Source organism: Mandrillus leucophaeus, unplaced genomic scaffold (genome assembly GCF_000951045.1).
Source record: "Mandrillus leucophaeus isolate KB7577 unplaced genomic scaffold, Mleu.le_1.0 Scaffold269, whole genome shotgun sequence".
In the NCBI taxonomy this organism is placed as follows: domain Eukaryota; kingdom Metazoa; phylum Chordata; class Mammalia; order Primates; family Cercopithecidae; genus Mandrillus; species Mandrillus leucophaeus.
The window spans coordinates 5014168-5034314 of record NW_012102798.1 but is presented as its reverse complement, the minus strand read 5'-3'; the positions used below and the strand labels follow the sequence as shown (position 1 = coordinate 5034314).

Genomic DNA, 20147 nt, shown 5'->3' with positions numbered 1-20147 from the left:
AAAGAAAGAAAGAAAGAAAGAAAGAAAGAAAGAAAGAAAGAAAGAAAGAAAGAAAGAAAGAAAGAAAGAAAGAAAGAAAGAAAAGAAAAGAAAGACAAAGACAAAGAGAAAGAAAGTAGGAGGGACAAAGGGGGAGGACAAAGGGAGAAGAAGGGGGAAAGGGAGGGGAGTTGGAGGGGAAAATAAAATGATAAATTGGACAATTGGACTTCCTTAAAACTAAAAATGTTGCTCAACAGAAAACATCATAGACAAGCCACAAATTGAGAAAAATAATTACAAAATAAATAGTTCAGCAAAGGCTATTCAGGATACATAAAGAATGTCTGTAATTTAAAAATAAAAATACAAAAAATTCCCAATGTTTAAGAATGGGCAAAAACTTGAAAAGGCTCTTCACACAAGAAGATATACAAGTGAATTGTAAACACGTTAAAAGGGTGCTCAACAATTTTAGTCATCAAGAAAATGCAAATTAGAGTATAAGATACCATTTCATACTAGAAAGGCAAATATCAAAAAGACAAATGTTATTAAGAATTTAGAGCAACTGGAACATTTCCGATGGGAACGTAAAATGCCAAAACCGATTTGGAGAACAGTTTGGATGTTTCATATAAAGCTACACATACAACTACTCTATGACCCAGTTCTATTCTTACGTATCTACTCAAGAGAAGTGAAAATATATGTTCACAAAAGACATATCTAAAAATCTTTATAGTTTTCTATGAAAAGATGGCCACCACCACTAATTAATAGAGAAATGCAAATCAAAACCTCTGGGAGATATCACCTTAACCCCATTATGATGGCTACAGAAAATAAGTGTTGGCAAAGATGTGGAGAAATTGGAACACTTGTGCACTGTTGGTGGGATTGTAAAATGGTGCAACTGCTATGGAAAACAGTATGAAAGTTTATAAAAAATATTAAAAATAGAACCTTCACATTAGCCAGCAATCTTACTTCCAGATATATGTACAAAAGGATTGATAGCACAGTCTCAAAGAAGTATTTCTACAACCATGTTCCTAGCAGCACTATTCACGTTAGCCAAGAGGTGGGTGTAACCCAAACATTTAACAATAAACAAATGCATAACATACAATGGACTATTACTCAGTCTTAAAAAAGAAGGAAATTCTGTCACATGCTACAACATGAATGAACTTTGAGGACATTATGCCAAGTGAAATAAGACAGTCAAAAAACATAAATACTATATGATTATACTTACATGAGATATCTAAAGTAGTGAAACTCATAGGAACAGAAAGAGTGGTAGTTACCAGGGGCTGTTGGAAATAGAAATGGGGATATTTTCAAGATCAGATTTGCAAGATGAAAAAGCTTAAGATTTGCAAGATGAAAAAGTTCTGGAGATATGTTTCACAACAATGTGAATATGCTTAACACTACTGAATTGTATACTTAAAAATGGTTAAGATGGTAAATTTTATGTTATGTGATTTTTTTACCATAACGAAAAATGTTTATAGTTGCCTCATTCATAAAATCGTCAAAAAAACTCTTCTGGTGCTGACGAGTTGATGGGTGCAGCACAGCAACATGGCACAAGTATACATATGTAACAAACCTGCACGTTATGCACATGTACCCTAGAACTTAAAGTATAATAATAATAAAAAATAAAAAAAATTAAAATAAAAAAATAAAAAAATTAGAATCAAGCCAAATGTTCAACAGGAGAATGATAAAGAAATTGTGATATAGTCATAAAACGAACTACTACTGGCAATTTAAAAAGTGACCTACAGGTATATGCAAAATCATAAGTTAATCTTAAAAAGCATTGTGCTAACAGAAAGAAGGCAGGCACAAGATACTGTATCATTCCATTTACATAAAATCAAAGAACAGGAAAAAAATATTAATTTATTTTAATAGACATCAGAATAGTGATTGCCTATGGGATAGGAGAAATTACTGAAAAGGAGGACAAATGAACTTTCTGGTGTAATGAACATATTGGTAACTTTTTTGGAGAATGGTTACATAGATACATGCAATTGTCAAAATTCATTGAACAGAACATCTAGCATGTGTACATTTTATTTTATATTATACCTGAATAGAAAACATATTTTATAAACACAATGAAACATTATGCTAAGTGAAATGAGTGAGTCACAAAATGACAAACACTGTATAATTCTACTTATACAGGATATACAAAGTAGTGAAAATTCATAGGAAAAGAAAATAGAATGGTGTTTACCAGGAACTTCAGGAAGGAGGAAATGGAGAGTTGTTTAATGAGTACAGAGTTTCAGTTTTTCAAGGTGAAAAAGTTCCAGAGATATGCCGTACAACAATGTGAATATACTTAACACTACTTAACTGTACACTTTAAGGTGGTAAATTTTATATCTTTTTAGCACAATTAAAAATAAAAAACACTATGAGAGAACCTCATCAACTCACTAGAATGACTAAAATTAAATTGACAACATCAAATATTGGCAATAATGTAGATCAAAGGGAATTCTCATAACTTGTGTGCAGGAAAGTAAAATGAGAAAATATTTCACAGGGTGTTATAGAGTTAAGTGTACACTACTCTTTAACCTAGAAATTCCCTTCCTGGTATTTCTAGGAGAAATTCTCGAGAGAAATTCAAATATGTGTCCATAAAAAGACTGGTTCAAGAATATCCATTGCACTTATATAGACAATAGCCAAAATTGCAATCAACCCAAATGTCCATCAGCGGTAAAATGGATAATTAAATTGTGCTATATTTATGCAATGGAATACTACTTAGCAATAAAAAGGAACAAGCTACTTATACATGGATGAATATCACAATCTTTCTGTTGTCTGTTTCCACTTATATGATGTTTTAGAACAAGCAAAATTAATGCAAGTTAAACAAACAAACAGAAAAACAGAACTGTGGTTGCCTCTGTTTTTCGGTGAACACAAATTTACTAAGGGACACAAGTGAAATTCTGGAGAGAAGGGAATGTTTTATATCAGGGGTCAGCAATCTTTTTCTATAAAACTACAGATAATAGATAACTTGGGCTTCGCAGATAATACATGGTTTCTGTTGTTTTATTTTTTCATAACCCTTTTTAAAATGTAGAAAATATTCTTTGCTTCCAGACTGTAAAAACAGGCTATGGGCCATAATTTGCTAATCCCTACTTTATATCATGATAGAAGTCTAGATTGTATGGGTATGTCATTTTATCAAAATTAGAGAGAAATGATATGGGCATTTCAATGTGTGTAACTGCACCTTAAAATACAGAATTGAAAATTAATAATAACTACCACAAAATTAGGGATATGAGAAATGGGTGAAGGTATAGATGAAAAAATATAGGATAATGATTATTGTTGAAGGTGAGTTTTGTACACATAAATGTTACACTATTTTGTTTATTTTGCATATGTTTCTTCCTTTCCTTTTTTTTTTTTTTTTTTTTTTTTTTTGGTAGCAATGGGGTCTCTTTATGTTGCCCAAGCTGGTCTTGAATTCCTAGGCTCAAGCTATCATCCTTCCTCAGTCTCCCAAAGTGCTGGGATTACAAAAAGTGGGTTTTTTTCAAAAAAGAAAAAAAGAAAAATTTCTGGATTGTAGCTGAAGCAGTGCTTAGAGGAGATTTTCTAGCTGTAGGTGACTAAATTAGAAAATAAGAAAGGTTAAAATCAACCATCAAAGCTTCCAACTCAGAAAACTAGTAAAAGAGCAACAAATTAAATACAAAGTAAGTAGAAGGAAGGAAAAAAAAAAAGATAAGAATATAAAAAAAAATAAGAAGAATATAAATCAATGGGACAGAAAGCAGGCATACAATAGAGAACAATCAACAAAGTTCAAAGTTGATATTTGGAAAATATGAATAGAATTAATATCCTCTAGCAATGCTGATTAAGAAAAAAACATAAATTATCAGTATCAGGAATGAAACGGAGAACATCGTTACAGATCCTAAGGATATCTAAAAGATAGCTTGAGCATATTATATATACAACTTTGTGCCAATAAGTTTGGTAACATATATGAAATGAACAACTTCCTTTAAAGCCATAACTTACCAAAACTGGCACAAGAAGAAATAGAAAGTTTGAATAGTCCAATATCTATTAAAGAAGTTGAATCTATAATTTGAAATCTCCACACAAAGGAAAGAACAATAGGAATCTACTAAAGAGATTTAAGCAGTGATAAAATCGGACTCAATTTTGAAAAGAGTAGTTTGCAATGTGAAGAATGGATTTGAGAGTGGATGTGATTAGAATAGTTAAAAGACAGTTGCAAGGTGCCAGGGGTTAGGGGGAGACAGGTGTGAACAGGTGGAGCACAGAGGATTTTTAGGGGACTGAAACTATTCTGTATGTTGCTATAATGGTGAATACATGCCATTATACATTTGTCAAAATTCGCAAGATATATAACACCAAGAGTTTACCCCAATGTAAACTATGGACTTTGGGTGATAATGATGTGTCAGTGTAAGTTCATGATTATAATCAATCAGCCACCCTGTTAATAGTTGGGGGGGGGCTGTGCATGGGTGGGGACAGGAGATAGATGGGAACTCTCTGTGCTTTCTGCTCAATTTCCTGTGAACCCAAAACAGTTCCAAAAAATTAAGTCTAGATGTTGGAGTGGATGCAGTGAACAGGGAACACTTTTTTTTTTTTTTTTTTTTTTTTTTTGAGATGGAGTTTCAGTCTTGTCACCCAGGCTAGAGTTCAATGGCATGATTTTGGCTCACTGCAACCTCTATCACCCGGGTTCAAGCAATTCTCCTGCCTCAGCCTCCAGAGTAGCTGGGATTACAGGCGCCCACCACCACGCTCAGCTAATTTTTGTATTTTTAGTAGAGACAGGGTTTCACCATGTTGGTCAGGCTGGTCTCGAACTCCTGACCTCAGGTGATCCACCTGCCCTGGGCTCCCAAAGTGCTGGGATTACAGGCATGAGCCACCATGCCCAGCCGAACAGGGAACACTTCTACACTGCTAGTGGGAATGTAAACTACTACAACCACTATGGAAAACAGTATGGAGATTTTTTTTTTTTTTTTTTTTTGAGATGGAGTCTCACTCTGTCGCCCAGGCTGGAGTGCAGTGGCGTGATCTCGGCTCACTGCACCTCCCAGGTTCATGCCATTCTCCTGCCTCAGCCTCCTGAGTAGCCGGGACCACAGGTGTCCACCACTATGCCTGGCTAAGTTTTTGTATTTTTAGTAAAGACGGGGTTTCACCATGTTAGCCAGGATGGTCTCGATCTCCTGACCTCGTGATCCACCCGCCTCGGCCTCCCGTTAGCCACCGTGCCCGGCCAACAGTGTGGAAATTTCTTAAAGAACTAAGAGTAGAACTACCATTTGATTCAGTTTTCAATCCCACTACTGGATATCTACCCAGAGGAAAAGAAGTCATTATGTGAAAAAGATACTTGTACACGCATGTTTATAGCAGCACAATTTGCAATTGCAAAAATATGGAACCAGCCCAAATGCCCGTCAGTCAACGAGTGGATAAAGAAATTGTTGTGTGTGTGTGTGTGTGTGTGTGTGTGTGTGTGTGTGTGTGTGTATGATATATATGTGTATATATCTATTGGTATATATGTGTATATATATCACATCATATATACATATATTTATATATATGATGGAATACTACCCAGCCATAAAGAGGAATGAATTAATGGCATTTGCAGCAACCTGGATGGAACTAGAGACTATTAATTCTAAGTGAAGTAGCTTAGGAATGGAAAACCAAACATCGTATGTTCTCACTCATAAGTGGGAGCTAAGTTGTGAGGATGCAAAGACATAAGAATGATACAAAGGACTTTGGGGATTAGGGGGAAAGGGTAGGAGGGGGGCGAGAGATAAATGACTACAAATTGAGTTCAGTGTATACTGCTTAGGTGATGGGTGCACCAAAATCTCACAAATTGCCACTAAAGAACTTATTCATGTAACCAACTACCACCTGTTCCCCCAAAAAAACTATGGAAATAATTTTTTTAAGAAATTAAGTCTATGAAAAGAAAAAAAGACAATCTTAGTAGCTCTAGTGGGAGATGATGACAGCTTGGACCAGGATAGCAAGAGTAAAAATCGAGAAAGAGAAGGACATTGGAGCTTCAAGGAAAATGGAGAAGCTTTGATGTATGGGTTGTAGGAAGTGAATTAACCAATAAAGTATAATGGAATTATGAGGTAGTAGTAAGGGACATTTAAATATAAGAAACCATGAATTTATAGTGGAAACAATATACTTTGTTGCATAACTTTCTGCTATAATATTTGACTGTTTAAGTGCAAGCACAAATAAAGTTAAGAGTTGGGATCATACAGAACTAGAGTTTTGCAAGTGGGTCTGACCAAAAAAACAGAAATATTAATAAGAGCATGTTCAAATGATGGATTATAGAATCTGAATTGGACAATAAAGTAAATAAAACAAGGGCTTGTGAGTTTGGAGAAAGCAGAGGTCAGTAGAGTGGAAGACCTGATATAGTCAAATATAGGAACAGTTGGTATAAAAGGAGGTTATAATCAGAGAGTGTGATGAATTCATAATTTGGGAGGTGAAGCTTTTTGTTTGTTTGTTTTTTGTTTTTTGTTTTTTGTTTTTTGTTTTTTTGAGACGGAGTCTAGCTCTGTCGCCCAGGCTGGAGTGCAGTGGTGTGATCTCGGCTCACTGCAAGCTCTGCCTCCCGGGTTCACGCCATTCTTCTATCTCAGCCTCCTGAGTAGCTGGGACTACAGGAAGCCACCACTACAACCAGCTAATTTTTTTATATTATTAGTAGAGACAGGGTTTCACCATGTTAGCTAGGATGGTCTTGATCTCCTGACCTCGTGATCCGCCCGCCTCGGCCTCCCAAAGTCCTGGGATTACAGGCGTGAGCTACTGTGCCCGGCCAGGTGAAGCATTTTCAGTAGCAGTTATAGAAGATGGAAAAGCAGAAGGTATTAATATAACGGCAGCAGTGTTTGACCAAAGCAGAATGGAAGAGAAGATTATTAGGACGATATGACAAAGAATGAAATAGTCAAGATATATAGTTGTCCACAGTCCATGTCCAATTGATGTCACCAGCATAACAACAGGTCTTGGAGTAGAGAGGAGGACCATGATCCATATCCCAAAATATTCAATAAATTAGGGGTAGTGAATATGGAGAGTAGATGGAAGTAACAGAAGGTGTAGAAGATGCTAAAACAGAGAGTGGCATTAGCCTCAAAAGCTTGTGAGTGTGTTTAACAAAGGCAAGAGAATCATCGTTTGGGAAGCATCATCAGTAATCAAGGGATACAATTTCACCACATGATCATGATCCTGAGGTACTGAGGCATAATAACAGCCACCACTGGAGAAGAAGTGGCTACGGGGAAGATAATATTCTCAATAGAGGCTCTAGAATGGCCCCAAATATTTTTTCACAAAGTAAACACTTTGTTTCACAGCAACTGCAGTTTACTCCTCTTCACATTTCTTAAAGAAAGAGATAATCTCTAACAACTGAGAATTTCCTTTAAAGAACTCCAGGATACTTTCCATTTGCCTTTAGAGGAGTACAGGGAACATGCCAATCAGTTCCACATTATGGGGAAGAACATGAGACTAAGAGATACAGCCTAATTTTTCTGCACACAATTTTGCAGAAGTTGTGATCTTAAAAGATGTTGAAAAGTATCAGCTCTGTGGCCTTCTGACTCTAGCTGCTTGTTTTTCAAGGACATCCATCCCATTGTGCACTGCTCCTTTCTATATCTGGCTCAGAAAGATCTGCTTTCCATCTGGATCCTGGTACCCAGCCCTAACGTTATAAAGGTCATGAATACGTATAAGTAGTCAAGGCAGTGCTGGACTCACAGTGACAGTATGATCAGATCCACCTCCAGCTTCAAAAAAGCATTCAACTAAAAAGCATTAAAGCACGCCTACATGGTAAATTGGTAAATTCTAGAAAATCCTGGCTTTCTCTCTAAGTTTGAGTTACACTCTATACCTGACATGGCAACACAAGTTGGGAAGGGAACACATAAAGAGATGTCATGAGGATAATGGGAGGGGAATTTCTTCACTGTCGGAGAAGGAAATTACAAATATGGAAAAGTAAAAAATAAAATAAAATAAAACAGAATTAACCCTGTGGCACTGGATTAGAATTAGAGAGTTTAGTATGAATTTATGGTTTTAGATAGATTTATTGATATGAATATTATAGATACTAATTGAATAAAATAAAAACCCACATGTGCACACTGATATAAATAAATGAATGAATAAATAAATGAGGAAGAAGAGAAGCTTCTTTCTTATAATAAAATGTCAACCAGTAAATGTAGAAACAATGATGGAATACAACATTTATCAATGGATATCAAAATTGTTGGGTAAAACTTTGATGAAGAACAGGATATTTACATAAAGTATCTCTCCCAATATTATATATTAATTACAATAAGATAAAAGCAGTTACTCTCCAGTGGAGGAACTTGGCAGACAGCACCTAAATTAAGTAATCAGGTTAACATCACTAATAATGGGATGATCAACATCATCCTCATAAAGTGCCTCCTGATAAAGTGCACTGAAAAAGACACGTAACTTCTGTAGCATTCTGGCTGAAGATGCATAGTTTAAATCAATCTTGAGGAACCCAGGCAAACTCAAATTGAGGGACAGTCCATGAAATAATTGATCTGAATTCAGTAAAAATATAAAGATGAAGAAAAACAAAGAAAATCTGAGAAACTGTTACAGATTAAAAGCAACTAAAAAGATATGACAGCCAACTAAATGTGTGAGTCTGGATGAGAAACTGATCTGTGGGAATATTAGCTGTATTGTATAAGACCATTAGTAAAATTAGAATATGGGAAGTAGTTTAGATAATAGTATTGTAGCAATGTTAAATTTTCTGATTTTGATCATTATACTGTAGTGTTTTTAGGAAGTACACACTGAAGTGTTTAAAGATAAAAGGGCATAGGGTCTAAAACTTACTCTCAAATGGCTCAGAAAAATAATGTACATAAATATATAAATAGATAATAAAAAGCAACTAGGCAAAATGTAAATAATTGCTGAATCTTTGAATTATTCTTGAAGCTTTTTGTAGGTTTGAAATTATGTCAAAATTAAAAGCTACCCCAAAAAAGATGTCATGGACACACTCTACCTTGAGTCAATACTTCTAGTGTATCAGCTGTCCCAGGTTTGGCCTGTTTTGGCTCCATAATTTGGACCTAGATTTCTGTTTAGCATCCTGGATTATCAAACCAGTGTAGAATTGTCTATTTTAGTTCTGACCTTGATCCCCCTTTTGGACTCATGTCTCATTATCTTGCCTTCATCTCCGGGCATTACAATCACGTGTAAGAAAAATACCAAACTGGCCGGGCATGATGGCTCACGCCTGTAATCCAAGCACTTTGTGAGGCTGAGGCGGGAGGATCACCTGAGGTCAGGAGTTCCAGACCAGCCTGACCGACATGGTGAAACCCTGTCTCTACTAAAAATACAAAATATTAGCCGGGTGTGGTGGTGGGTGCCTGTAATCCCAGCTACTCAGGAGTCTGAGTACTCAACTACTCAGGAGAATCCCAGCTACTCAGGAGAATCGCCTTGAACCTGGGAGGCAGAGGTTGCAGTGAGCTGAGATCGTGCCATTGCACTCCAGCCTGGGCAACAGGAGCAAAACTCCGTCTCAAAAAAAAAAAAGAAAAATACCAAATCATAACATCTCTTCCTAACCTCTAGGACATGTCCTATCTTCCACAGGCCACATATCTTCCATTTCCTTTGTTTTCTCACTTGTTCAGTGCTCTGGAAGTAGTAGTTGCCTCATTCAGATTTGTTGGAATGATTTGAAATGGCCCACTTCATAAATGTACAGCAATCTTTGATTGCCTTTTAAAATCCCACTTTCAAGAACCTGAAGGAACCCGAGATAGTATTCACAAGTCTTGTATGGACTCAGTCCAAGGAGGAGCCAAGATTTTAAAATGGCTTAGGAAGGATCATCAGTATCCTTGCCTTATCTACAGGCTGCTTTCTTAAGCAAGCCATCCAAGGTCTCCTTGAACATAATTAGTGGGATTAGGGAAATAACCACTTTTCAAATAGAAATTACCAAGTGACTGGAAAATGAAGATTTGGAATGATTATGGGATATTTACTTGATAATAATCCTAATAGTTACCACTTGATAAAGAAGCTATGCGCCAGGAAATGCACAAGATGCTTTACATGTATTGTCTCTTTAAATCCTCATCCAACCTAAAGGGTAGACATTAATATAACTCTTTTATAAACAAGGAAACTAAGGCTTAGGGAGTTTAGATGACTTGCCCAAGTTAATACAGCTCTTACATGGTAGAGCTGAGATTTGAGTGCTTCATGTCTCTTTGACTCCAGAGCACATACCTTTGCCATTGCATAATATGATCATGCCAACCCAGTAGCAACCCTGCAGTTTCCCTGAACTGATTTGTTAAGGGGTCTTCCTAAACAGCTCTGATGTTAGTTACTTTGGAGAACAGATTTATTTTAGTGGGAATTTACATAAATGAAGGTTTCTCATACCATTTCGAACACATCACTTGCTCTTGACTTGATGGACTTAACGTCTCCAAAATCTCCATGGGGGAGCTTTTTCAGCCACACCCAATCACCCTAGAAAGAAAAGGAGGAGAATGAATAGTGGTTAAACTTAGTTCCCAGCAGTTTTAGAAAAGTGTCCCTTCCACATAAAGGGTTTATAGCTATACCAGCAATCCAAATAGACATTTTCCTTCTCTCCCACCCTCCACCTCACAGACATTCTGTATTCTGAGCTGAAATGAAGTCATGCACAGAAGTTAAACTTAAAAATTACAGTTTCTCAAGACAGGGAAACAATTGCAGGTATGTAGACTCCAGAAAAGAAATGATACCACTCTTTGCAAAGCCTTTCTTAACTAACTGTAGGAAGTGCTAGGTCATTTCACTTTTTCATAGCTAAGTGATGTAGCACCAGGTTCCCCGTGATTAATGGTGATGGTTAGTGGTTGCAATTCCCACTGCCTTGAGGCGTCTGTGGAGGGAAACGTAGGGTGGGAGATGTAGTGTAGCAAATGTTTCCTGCATTTACCTTGATCCATTTTTCTCTTGTGGGACAGGCCATTTGTGTGTGTGTGGGGGGGGGGGGTTGTCTTATGCTTTAGTCATAATCCAATTGGCTTAAATCTAGATTAAACATTTCTTATTTGAATCCTCAATGTACTACCATAGTAATGTGAGTAATCTAGAGTCTTCCAAAAGTCTGTTTCTGACTTATTAAGTAAAAAACTGCTATTTTAAGGCTTCTGTCAAGTTAAAAACAACAATTATTTTATTGTTTTCACTTCAACACCAGTGCCTGATAATTTTTTTCTATGTGCATAGCCTCAAGGATTCATCAGTCATAAAGCCCTATTTAGTTTCCATCCAACCCAAATTTTAAAAAATACAAATATAGATTCTTTCTTCTCCATAATAGTAATAATGCCTTACATTTGCACAATTCTCTCTACTCTTCAAAGTGATTTCACATCCATTACCTATAGCCTGGAGATTCCATTTCGGGCTGCACCAACTTGTCATCAAGTAGAGATAATAAAGCAGAGAGCTCTGTGCAGTCAAATTCCAAAAATAAAAGAGTGTAACCAGGCCGGGTGCACGCCTGTAATCCTAGCACTTTGGGAGGCCAAGGCGGGCACATCACGAGATCAGGAGATCGAGACCATCCTGGCTAACACAGTGAAACCCCATCTCTACTAAAAATACAAAAAATTATCTGGGCGTGGTGGCGGGCGCCTTAGTCCCAGCTACTCAGGAGGCTGAGGCAGGAGAGTGGCGTTAACCTGGGAGGCAGAGCTTGCAGTGAGTGGACATGGCGCCACTGCACTCCAGCCTGGGCAACAGAGCAAGACTCTGTCTTTAAAAAAAAAAAAAAAAAAAAAGTGTAACCACTCTCTCTCTCTTATCAAGGAATATATCTGGCTATGGCAGTGCATCTGGAAACCTGCCAGAGGCAAAGGCTAATGGAAGCTGCAGGCTTCTGAGTTAGTTGCCAGCACTTTGTATTATCATTTACTACCCAAGGAGCTCAAAGCCCTTTAACTAAGAAATAGCCCTCCGAGACCTTCAGCAGCTGGAAAAAACGAACAAACAAACAAACAAAACCCAACAAATGCACTGGCCAGGCTCAGTTCCCAGAGAGTTCAGAAGGGTAGTCCCGGATCAGTGCCTGCCTGCAGCAGAATGGTCAAAGCTTTCGATCCACTAAATCTCCAAGTGTGGTCCCTGGACCAGCTGCATTAGCATCACCTGTAAACTGGTTAGAAAGGCCAGTTCTCAAGCCCCACCCAACACTTAACGAAATCAGAAATTGTAGGGTGAGGTCCAGCAATCTGTGTTTTAACAAGTCCTCCACGCGACTCTAATACAGGTGAAAGTTTTTGATCCACCATCCCAGCCTTTGCCTTTTCCTCATATTTATGGAACTCTCCTCACTCATACTCTCTTCACTTACCTCTTACTAAGTTTCTTTCATCAAAATCTGCTCTCAGTCAGGGATCTAAAACTCATTCACAGAAGTCAGGAGGGCCTGACACAAGCTTGAAGTTTTACCCTTCGGAGAACTTTGCCCTTTAGAGGGACCAAAGGCTAAACATTAAGCTGAAAGAATAAAACTCTAACTGAAAATTCATGGAATCAACCAACGTGTGGGAAAGACTAGTGAACAAAAAAGCCTTCCCGGCACCTTTGCAGTTATGTTACTGAGCCCACGGTCACTGCTAGCCACTATGGCACTTTTGTGCTAGTTAGAAAGGGTATTTTCTCTCAAATTTAAAAAATCTTAACTTTGTGAGTATATTATCATACAGCCTGTGGCAGCCCTGTGATGTTAGGCAGCACACCCTGGCTGTATACATACACATACCATACTCTCATTTATGGACACATCCCCCAGACACCAGGGAGCACATTCCACTAGCAGCATGGATGCTCTGCACATCACCAAATTCTATCTGCCCAGTGAGGCCTCTTTGTCAGCTTTGCAGTCAGGCATTAGGAGTTGGGGTGAGAAGTCAAAATTGGTCCTCTGAGAATATTAGGCAGGAGAGAAAAGGAACCTCAAGAAACTTCTGGAAAATAGTCAAGATAGTACATACCCAGCTACACATGAGTTTACCAGTGACTGTGTATGTGCATAGCTGGGAGTGCCAGTATAGATGTAGATGTGAGAAGGCTCTTCTACCACCTCATTCCAGAACTAGGCTGGGAAGCCAGAATCTCTGTGCCCACTTTGGTACCACTCACATATAAGTTGGCATATGTTACAATGTGAATATTACCCTCTTAGATGCAGTTCCCTTTTGCAGAGCACAACCTGAACATCAGTACTCACAGTCCTGACTCTGCCTCACACCTGGTACCCCATACCTTCTTCCTAGAGTCAGCCCTATTGCAAACATGGGCTAACCTTCTGTCTGGCTTATTAACTGCCACCAGCAGCTAAGCAGAGCTTTTTCCTGCCAAATCAACAAATGTGAGAGCTGGAAAGGGTCATAGGTATCCCTAACACAATCCCTTCATATTTTGATAAAGAAACTGAAAACTTAAGAGATTAAGTGATTATCCCAAGGTCAGAAAACTAGGTAGTAAAAGAGCCACAGTTGACCCAAGGTCTTCCATCTCCTACTTTGTTGCTCTTTCCTCTCGTTGGGGTTTCTTTGGTTTGGGAGATTTTTGTGTGTTTGTTTTAAGATTTAAATAATTCTCACAAAGTTTGTAAGCAAATTTTTGAGTCTGTGTGCATTCTACTTCATGAATAATGAGGAAAAGGGAGGAAATGGGCAAGTTTTATCTTCACCACACATGCACTATTTGTTTTGTTTTTTTCTTCTAAGAGAGAATGATAAAATACTCCACTCATCACTCACTTTTTAATTAAGAGCAAGAAACATCAAACTCTATTCACTTAACTTTTTAGAAGTAATTTAATGTCCATCAGTTTTGAACTAAAGCCATGGTGTATTAATAAGGGGAAAGAGCACTAGATCCTAGACCTGGCTCTGCTTCAAACTCAAGGGTGGCCTTAGAACAGCCACTCAATCTGCCTGAGCCTCAGTTTCCTCACTGACAAAGCTGGACTTACTAGATGATTCCTTAGGGCTTACTAGATGATTTCTGGACTTACTGGATGATTTTTTTTTAGCTCTGATGATCTGCGATTCTGTGATAAGAAAGAAAAGATGGTTGACGGAAGGGAGGGGGCAGGGAGAGAGTTACAAGGGATATAGAAGGTGAGAAGACAGAAAAAATGCTCTGAGAAAGAGAGATGAATGGAGAGAGAGAAAGATGAGACAAAGAGGAAAACACAGGGAGAAGCAAAGAGGAAAAAGTAGTCAGAAAATGAAGAGGGAAGATGAATTCAGTGGGTTCTCTCTGAATGTGTCAGGGTTACACTGCTGCCCACCACACCTCGTCTCACCCAGACTGTAACTATTAGAGCAGATCATGACATGTCCCCACTGCATCTGCCATTCACAGCTCTTTCTGCCTGGAAGTCAGCTCATCTGGCTTTCCTTTCACATTTCAAAGGCTATCTGTGAAATGAGGGCTGATTTTCCCACACAATTCCAAAGGTTATGCATCTGTGTATAAAATAAAGTGTGAATTTGTGAGTGTAGTACAATGTGATAGCATGTCCTAGGGAAACCTGTCTTTTGCTATTAGATATCTGCTACTCCAGGCACCTTATCTGGAAATTCCAGGTCTTCCAATGACAATTCTTATGAAAATCTGATTTATTTTAAACAGAAACTAGACAATGAGTCTTCTTTAAAACATTCCTAATAGAGTACTGTTTCAGAAGACACACTACGTCTTTGTTTCATCTGTTAATTCTATTGGCTTATGTCCCCTCTTTGAGTCCTCTTTAACCTCTTTAGTCAGTCCTCTTTAGTCAGGGCAGTTTTCTAGCCTCAGCTGCCTTCCTTCACACTGTGCCATCAGCCTAATATTGACTTCACCGTGTAGGTATTATTCTCATAACACCCTACTTTTGTAAAAATAAAGTCCCCATTTGGCCTATACCATTTAAAAATACTCATGATCTGACTGACCAATAGTCATTCTTAGCTCTCTGCCTCCTTCCAAAATGAGAAAATACCTGACAGACTGTTAAAGGCCAGTTACATACAGATGTTAATTTTTTTCCCCTTCTCAATTCTACACTATAACCTTCCAACCCCACCAAATAAAACACACCACAATTTAACACATAAATTATTCCACAGAATCAGAGAATGATAGCATATTCAGCCAGAAAAGGCCTTAGAGGTCTGTTAGACCAGCAATTCTCGACCCAGGCTGCACATATCAGAGAACTTTTAAAAAATACCAATACCTGGCCCCACCTCATGCCAACTGAATCAGAATTGCTGAGGGTGGGGCCTGGGAGCAGGTATTTCTTAAATTTCCCCAAGGAGATTCCAGTAAGCAACTAAGGTTGAGAATTTAGTTCAACCCTTCATTTTACAGATAAAAACCAAGGTTATGGAGATTTACTTCAGAATCCCAGAGGTGTCAATACATTTCTAAAGCCATCAGTTCATTCCATTTGACATTCAAGAGCCATCTGGTTACCCTATCTTAGGTCTTTGAGAGAGTAGAGCTGACAATTCCCCCAATACCTCAAGTTTACATTTGAAGCGGTTCTCCTCTTTGATTGAATTAAGTCCAAAGCAAGATCCAGAGGTTTCTGCCACTAATTTAAGTCAAAGCCCTCACATAGGCTGAACAAACATACACCATGCTAATGTTGGTGTTGAAGGCCTATAGTCCATTTGTGCTGCTATAACAGAATTCCTATGACTGGGTAATTTATAAAGAGAGGAATATATTTCTCATAGTTCTGGAGGCTGGGATGTCCAAGATCAAGGTACCAGCAGGTATGGTGGTCTGGTGAGGTCTGCTCTCTGCTTTCAGGATGATGCCTTGTTGCTACATCCTCCCAAGAGGAGGAACACTATGTCTTCACATGGCAGAACACAGAACAGCAAGCTAGCTAAAGGCTGCATTAAGCCTCTTTTATAAGAGCCTTAATATCGTTCACAAAGGAGAAGCCCTTGTGGCCTAATTAGCTCTTAATATCATCACATCAATCTGTGAAATCAAACAAATCATATGCTTCCAAAATACAATGGTAGGATATGCACAAGATAGACATTTCTATTCCAAAAGTCAGAAGTAGGCGAGAAGAAAGATGTAACAGGTCCAAAGTAAGTCCAAAATCCAACAAAACAAACAACATTAAGTCTTAAGTCTTGAGAATAATATTTGACTCCATGTTCCAATTCCCAAACACATTGGGGTGGGTGTTGGGCCCCCAAGGCCCCAGTGGATTCCACCTTCATGGCTTAACTGGGTGCAACCCATGCCACAGCTCTCACAGGTTGGAGTCAGTATGACTGCAGCTCTCCCAGACTGGCGTTGCATTCTGGTGGCTTTACAGGTCTGGGGTGTCAAGGGTGGCCGTGCCCCAAAGCCCCACTAAGCACTATGCTACTGGAGGATCTTTGTGGTGGCCCTGACTCCACAGTTTTGCTGAGTACTGCCCTAGTAAGGACGCTTTGTGGTGGCCCAGACCCCACAGTTCCACTGGGTATTGTTCCAGTGGGGACTCTCTGCAGTGGCCCTGCCCCTGTGGCAAGTCTCTGCCTGGGTGCTGAAGCTGTCCAAGACATCCTTTGAAATCTAGATGGATGTATCCATGCCTCCATACCTCTTGCACTCTGAGAGCCTGCAAAGTTGGCACCACGTGGGTACTACCAAGATTTATGGCTTGCATCTTCCAGGGCAGTAGGCCAAGCCACATCTTGGACCACCTGAGTCAGAACTGGGAAGGTCAAAGAGCCCTGCACTGAAACATGGGAAGCAGAGATTTGAGTCAGCCCCAGGCGGCAAGCCCTGGGATCTCACAGGTGCCCTGGACCGCATCAGTGTCCTGGGCCTCTACTTTGAAACCAGTTCGACGCTCAAGGCCCTGGCTCTCTGGGCCTGTAAAGGGCATGACAGCTTTGAAGATCCCAAAATGTCTTTGGGGTCATTCTCCCATTCTCCTGTCATCTTGATGAATAGCATCTGGCTTCCTTCTATCCATACCAATCTCCTTAGCAAACTTTTTTTTTTTTTTTTTTTTTTTTTTCACACTCTTGGTTTTCCCTCCTAAACATGCTTTTTCATTCTTCACATGGCAAGGCTGAGAATTTTACAACTCTATATGTTCTGTTTCCCTTGTTTTTTTAAAAAAAAAATGCATTCTGTCTTTAAGTCATTTATCACTTTTTGCATCTTACTATAAGCAGTTAAGAAAAGCCATGCAGCACCCTGAATGCTTAGATGTCTAGAGATTTCTTCCACCAAAAATCCTCATTCATTGCTCACGAATTCTACCTTCCACAGGGTCCTAGAATATGGACATAATTCAGCCAAGTTCTTTGCCAATTTATAAAAAGAATGGCTTCTTTTCCAACTTCGTTCCTCATTTCCATCTAAGACTTCCTCAAAATGGTCTTTAACGTACATATTTTTACCAATGTGGTCAATCTGTTCACGACCACTTAAGTAATCTCTAAGAAGAATCAGGCTTTCCATACAGTTCATCTCTTCTTCCAAATCCTCAACAGAATTTCCCTTACCACTCCATTCTCAGCAATCAAGACTTTTTCCAGCACTCCCTTCAAAAGTGTTCCAGCCTCTCCCCATTACCCAGTTCCAAAGCGACTTCCACAGTTTTAGGTATTTTTTTGGTAACAACTCACTGCTCTGGTACCAATTTCTGTCTTAGTCTGTTAATATTGGGTAATTTATAAAGACCAGAAAATTATTTTTTACAGTTCTGAAGGATGGGATGTCCAAGATCAAGGCGCCAACAGGTTCGGCTGTCTAGTGAGGGCTGCTCTCTGTTACCAAGATGGTGCCTTGTTTCTGCACCCTCCAGAAGGGAGGAATGCTGTGTCCTCCCAGAGCAGAACGTGGAAGGGCAAATTAGCCAAACACTGCATGAAGCCTCTTCTATAAGGGCTTTAATTCAATTGATGAGAGAGGAGCCTTCATGGCCTAATCACCTTCTAAAGACTCCATCTATTTATACCATCACATTGGCCATTAAGTTTCAACACCTGAATTTTGAGAGGGACACATTCAAACCATAGTAAGGTCCCTGTCAATTATTTATCTAATGGAGAAGAGTATTCATTTGAAAAATCCAATGTGGTTGACAATCTAAAAACTCATTCTGTCCTGTTTTGGACTTTCTTTGTAGTTACTGTTGAAGTTTAGAGTGTTTGCTGCTCTTGGGAGTATCTTCAAACAAAACAAGGAAACCACACTGAGAAGGCCTCACTTAGAAGGAACAGAAAGGCAGTCTAGTTTCCCTTTTACCCCCTGCTTAACTCATTCATGCTGAGAAGAAACAGTTCATCTCTCTGATGCAAGATTTGTTCTGGTTGCCAAATTCTAGTATCTTAGATCAGGTGGTACAGGGTGGCCTCTTAAAGCTTGAAAGACAGAAACCTCAGTGGAATGAAAAGGATTTCTACTTTCAGCAGCAGAAAGTAACCTGTTACTCCAAGAGGCAGAACAGGTGAAGAAAAATAAATAACTGAATAATTTTTAAAGTCTCAATATCAGAAGTACAAGTACAGGAAGAACAACTAGAATTTGAAGAGAAGGGTACCCCAAACTCTGCCGTGCACACGCATGTCTCTAGACATCTCATTACAAACAATAGACTCAGGGAGTCATTTCTTCTATTATTATCTATATATCTTCTGGAGTGAGTGACACATTTAAATGTTTGGGTCTCAAGAACTTTTTTCTACATGCATAGTAAATATATGGAGTTGAAAGACCAGTGAAGTTATAAATAAGTAGATTTGTTGCTGAGGAAAATAATTGCCAAGAATGTCAACTAAACAAGTCCATAAGCAAACACAGACACCAAACTGGAAAGACTTGCCAAAAGCCCCAGTATTTTTACCCAAAGACTAATTACTAAATCATTGCCTCATTTTAAAATCCAAGAAAGCAGTAGATTAGACAGCTGTTAAATATCTTACTTCATAAATCGCTATGTTGGAGTTTTCATAGGTAGCTGGAGTTAGACTGCCTGAAGAAAAGGAGAGTCTTGGGAACCTCCCACTTTGGACCTCTGAGGTAATCTGGAAGCTTACACTGGCACGACTTCCTCTCTGTGAAAGGATTAGGAAAGAAAAGTTATGAACAAAATACTCATGATATAGCACAGAGCTTATCTGAATTTTCTTTTTTATTCCTAAGAAAAGAACCGTATGAGTTGAAACCTGTAAACATGAGGTTGATTGATTTTCCCTATCCTTCTGAACTTTTTTTCTTTTTTAGTTCAGGGTTGGTACCTTGTTTAACCACCATGTAGCACCAAAAAATTATAAAGGTGCTTCCATCTCCTAGAGAGGATTAAAATTATAGATGGGGGCAAGAAAGAATGCCAGTCATAATTTAATCTGGGACCCTCACGTTATAGACAAAAAAGTAAGACCAAAAAAAGATAAAATAAGTTTCCTAATATCATACAGCTAGTCAATTGTTTAGTTACAAGAATTATTGTTTATAAAAATCTAACATTAAAAAAAGTCAATAGCAGACCTAGGACAGCATCCCACCTTGCTGACTCTCAGGAGTGGCTCTTTTTGTGATACTATCCTGAATGGCATCCTTCTTTGTGCAGGTAAAATTAATGGCAGAGGGATCCCAGAAAGCAATAATAGTAGAGAGTGAGCAGATCACATGCCTATATATAATTTATGAGTCTGATGCTTAAATGGGTCAAATTCTCTATTCCTTGATTTTTGAAGTTGCACACATAAGTCTGGTACGAAAGGGCTGGGAACTGCACAGTTGAATGACAAGAGGAAGAGTTACCTGCAATCTGTGTTAACCTTTAAAATTGAACCTCTGTATCTTCAATAGAACCAGTAGACTTATTTCACATGAAGACATATAAATCAACAGGTTCCTCATATTCTCCATACCTCCAAATGTGCCTTTCTTAGAATTAAAGCAAT

General features: G+C 38.6%; 1 protein-coding gene across 1 annotated transcript in view; it reads right to left on the bottom strand.

Annotated features, from left to right (window-relative positions):
• The window catches only part of GUCY2F (guanylate cyclase 2F, retinal), a 105745-nt gene that overhangs the window by 47618 nt on the left and 37980 nt on the right, over positions 1-20147 (bottom strand). Inside the window, exons 7-8 of the mRNA XM_011984530.1 lie at positions 19164-19295; positions 10597-10686 (exon numbers count right to left, since the gene is read on the bottom strand). Of these exons, the coding sequence (XP_011839920.1) occupies positions 10597-10686; positions 19164-19295 (222 nt within the window). The remainder of the gene's footprint in view (positions 1-10596; positions 10687-19163; positions 19296-20147) is intronic.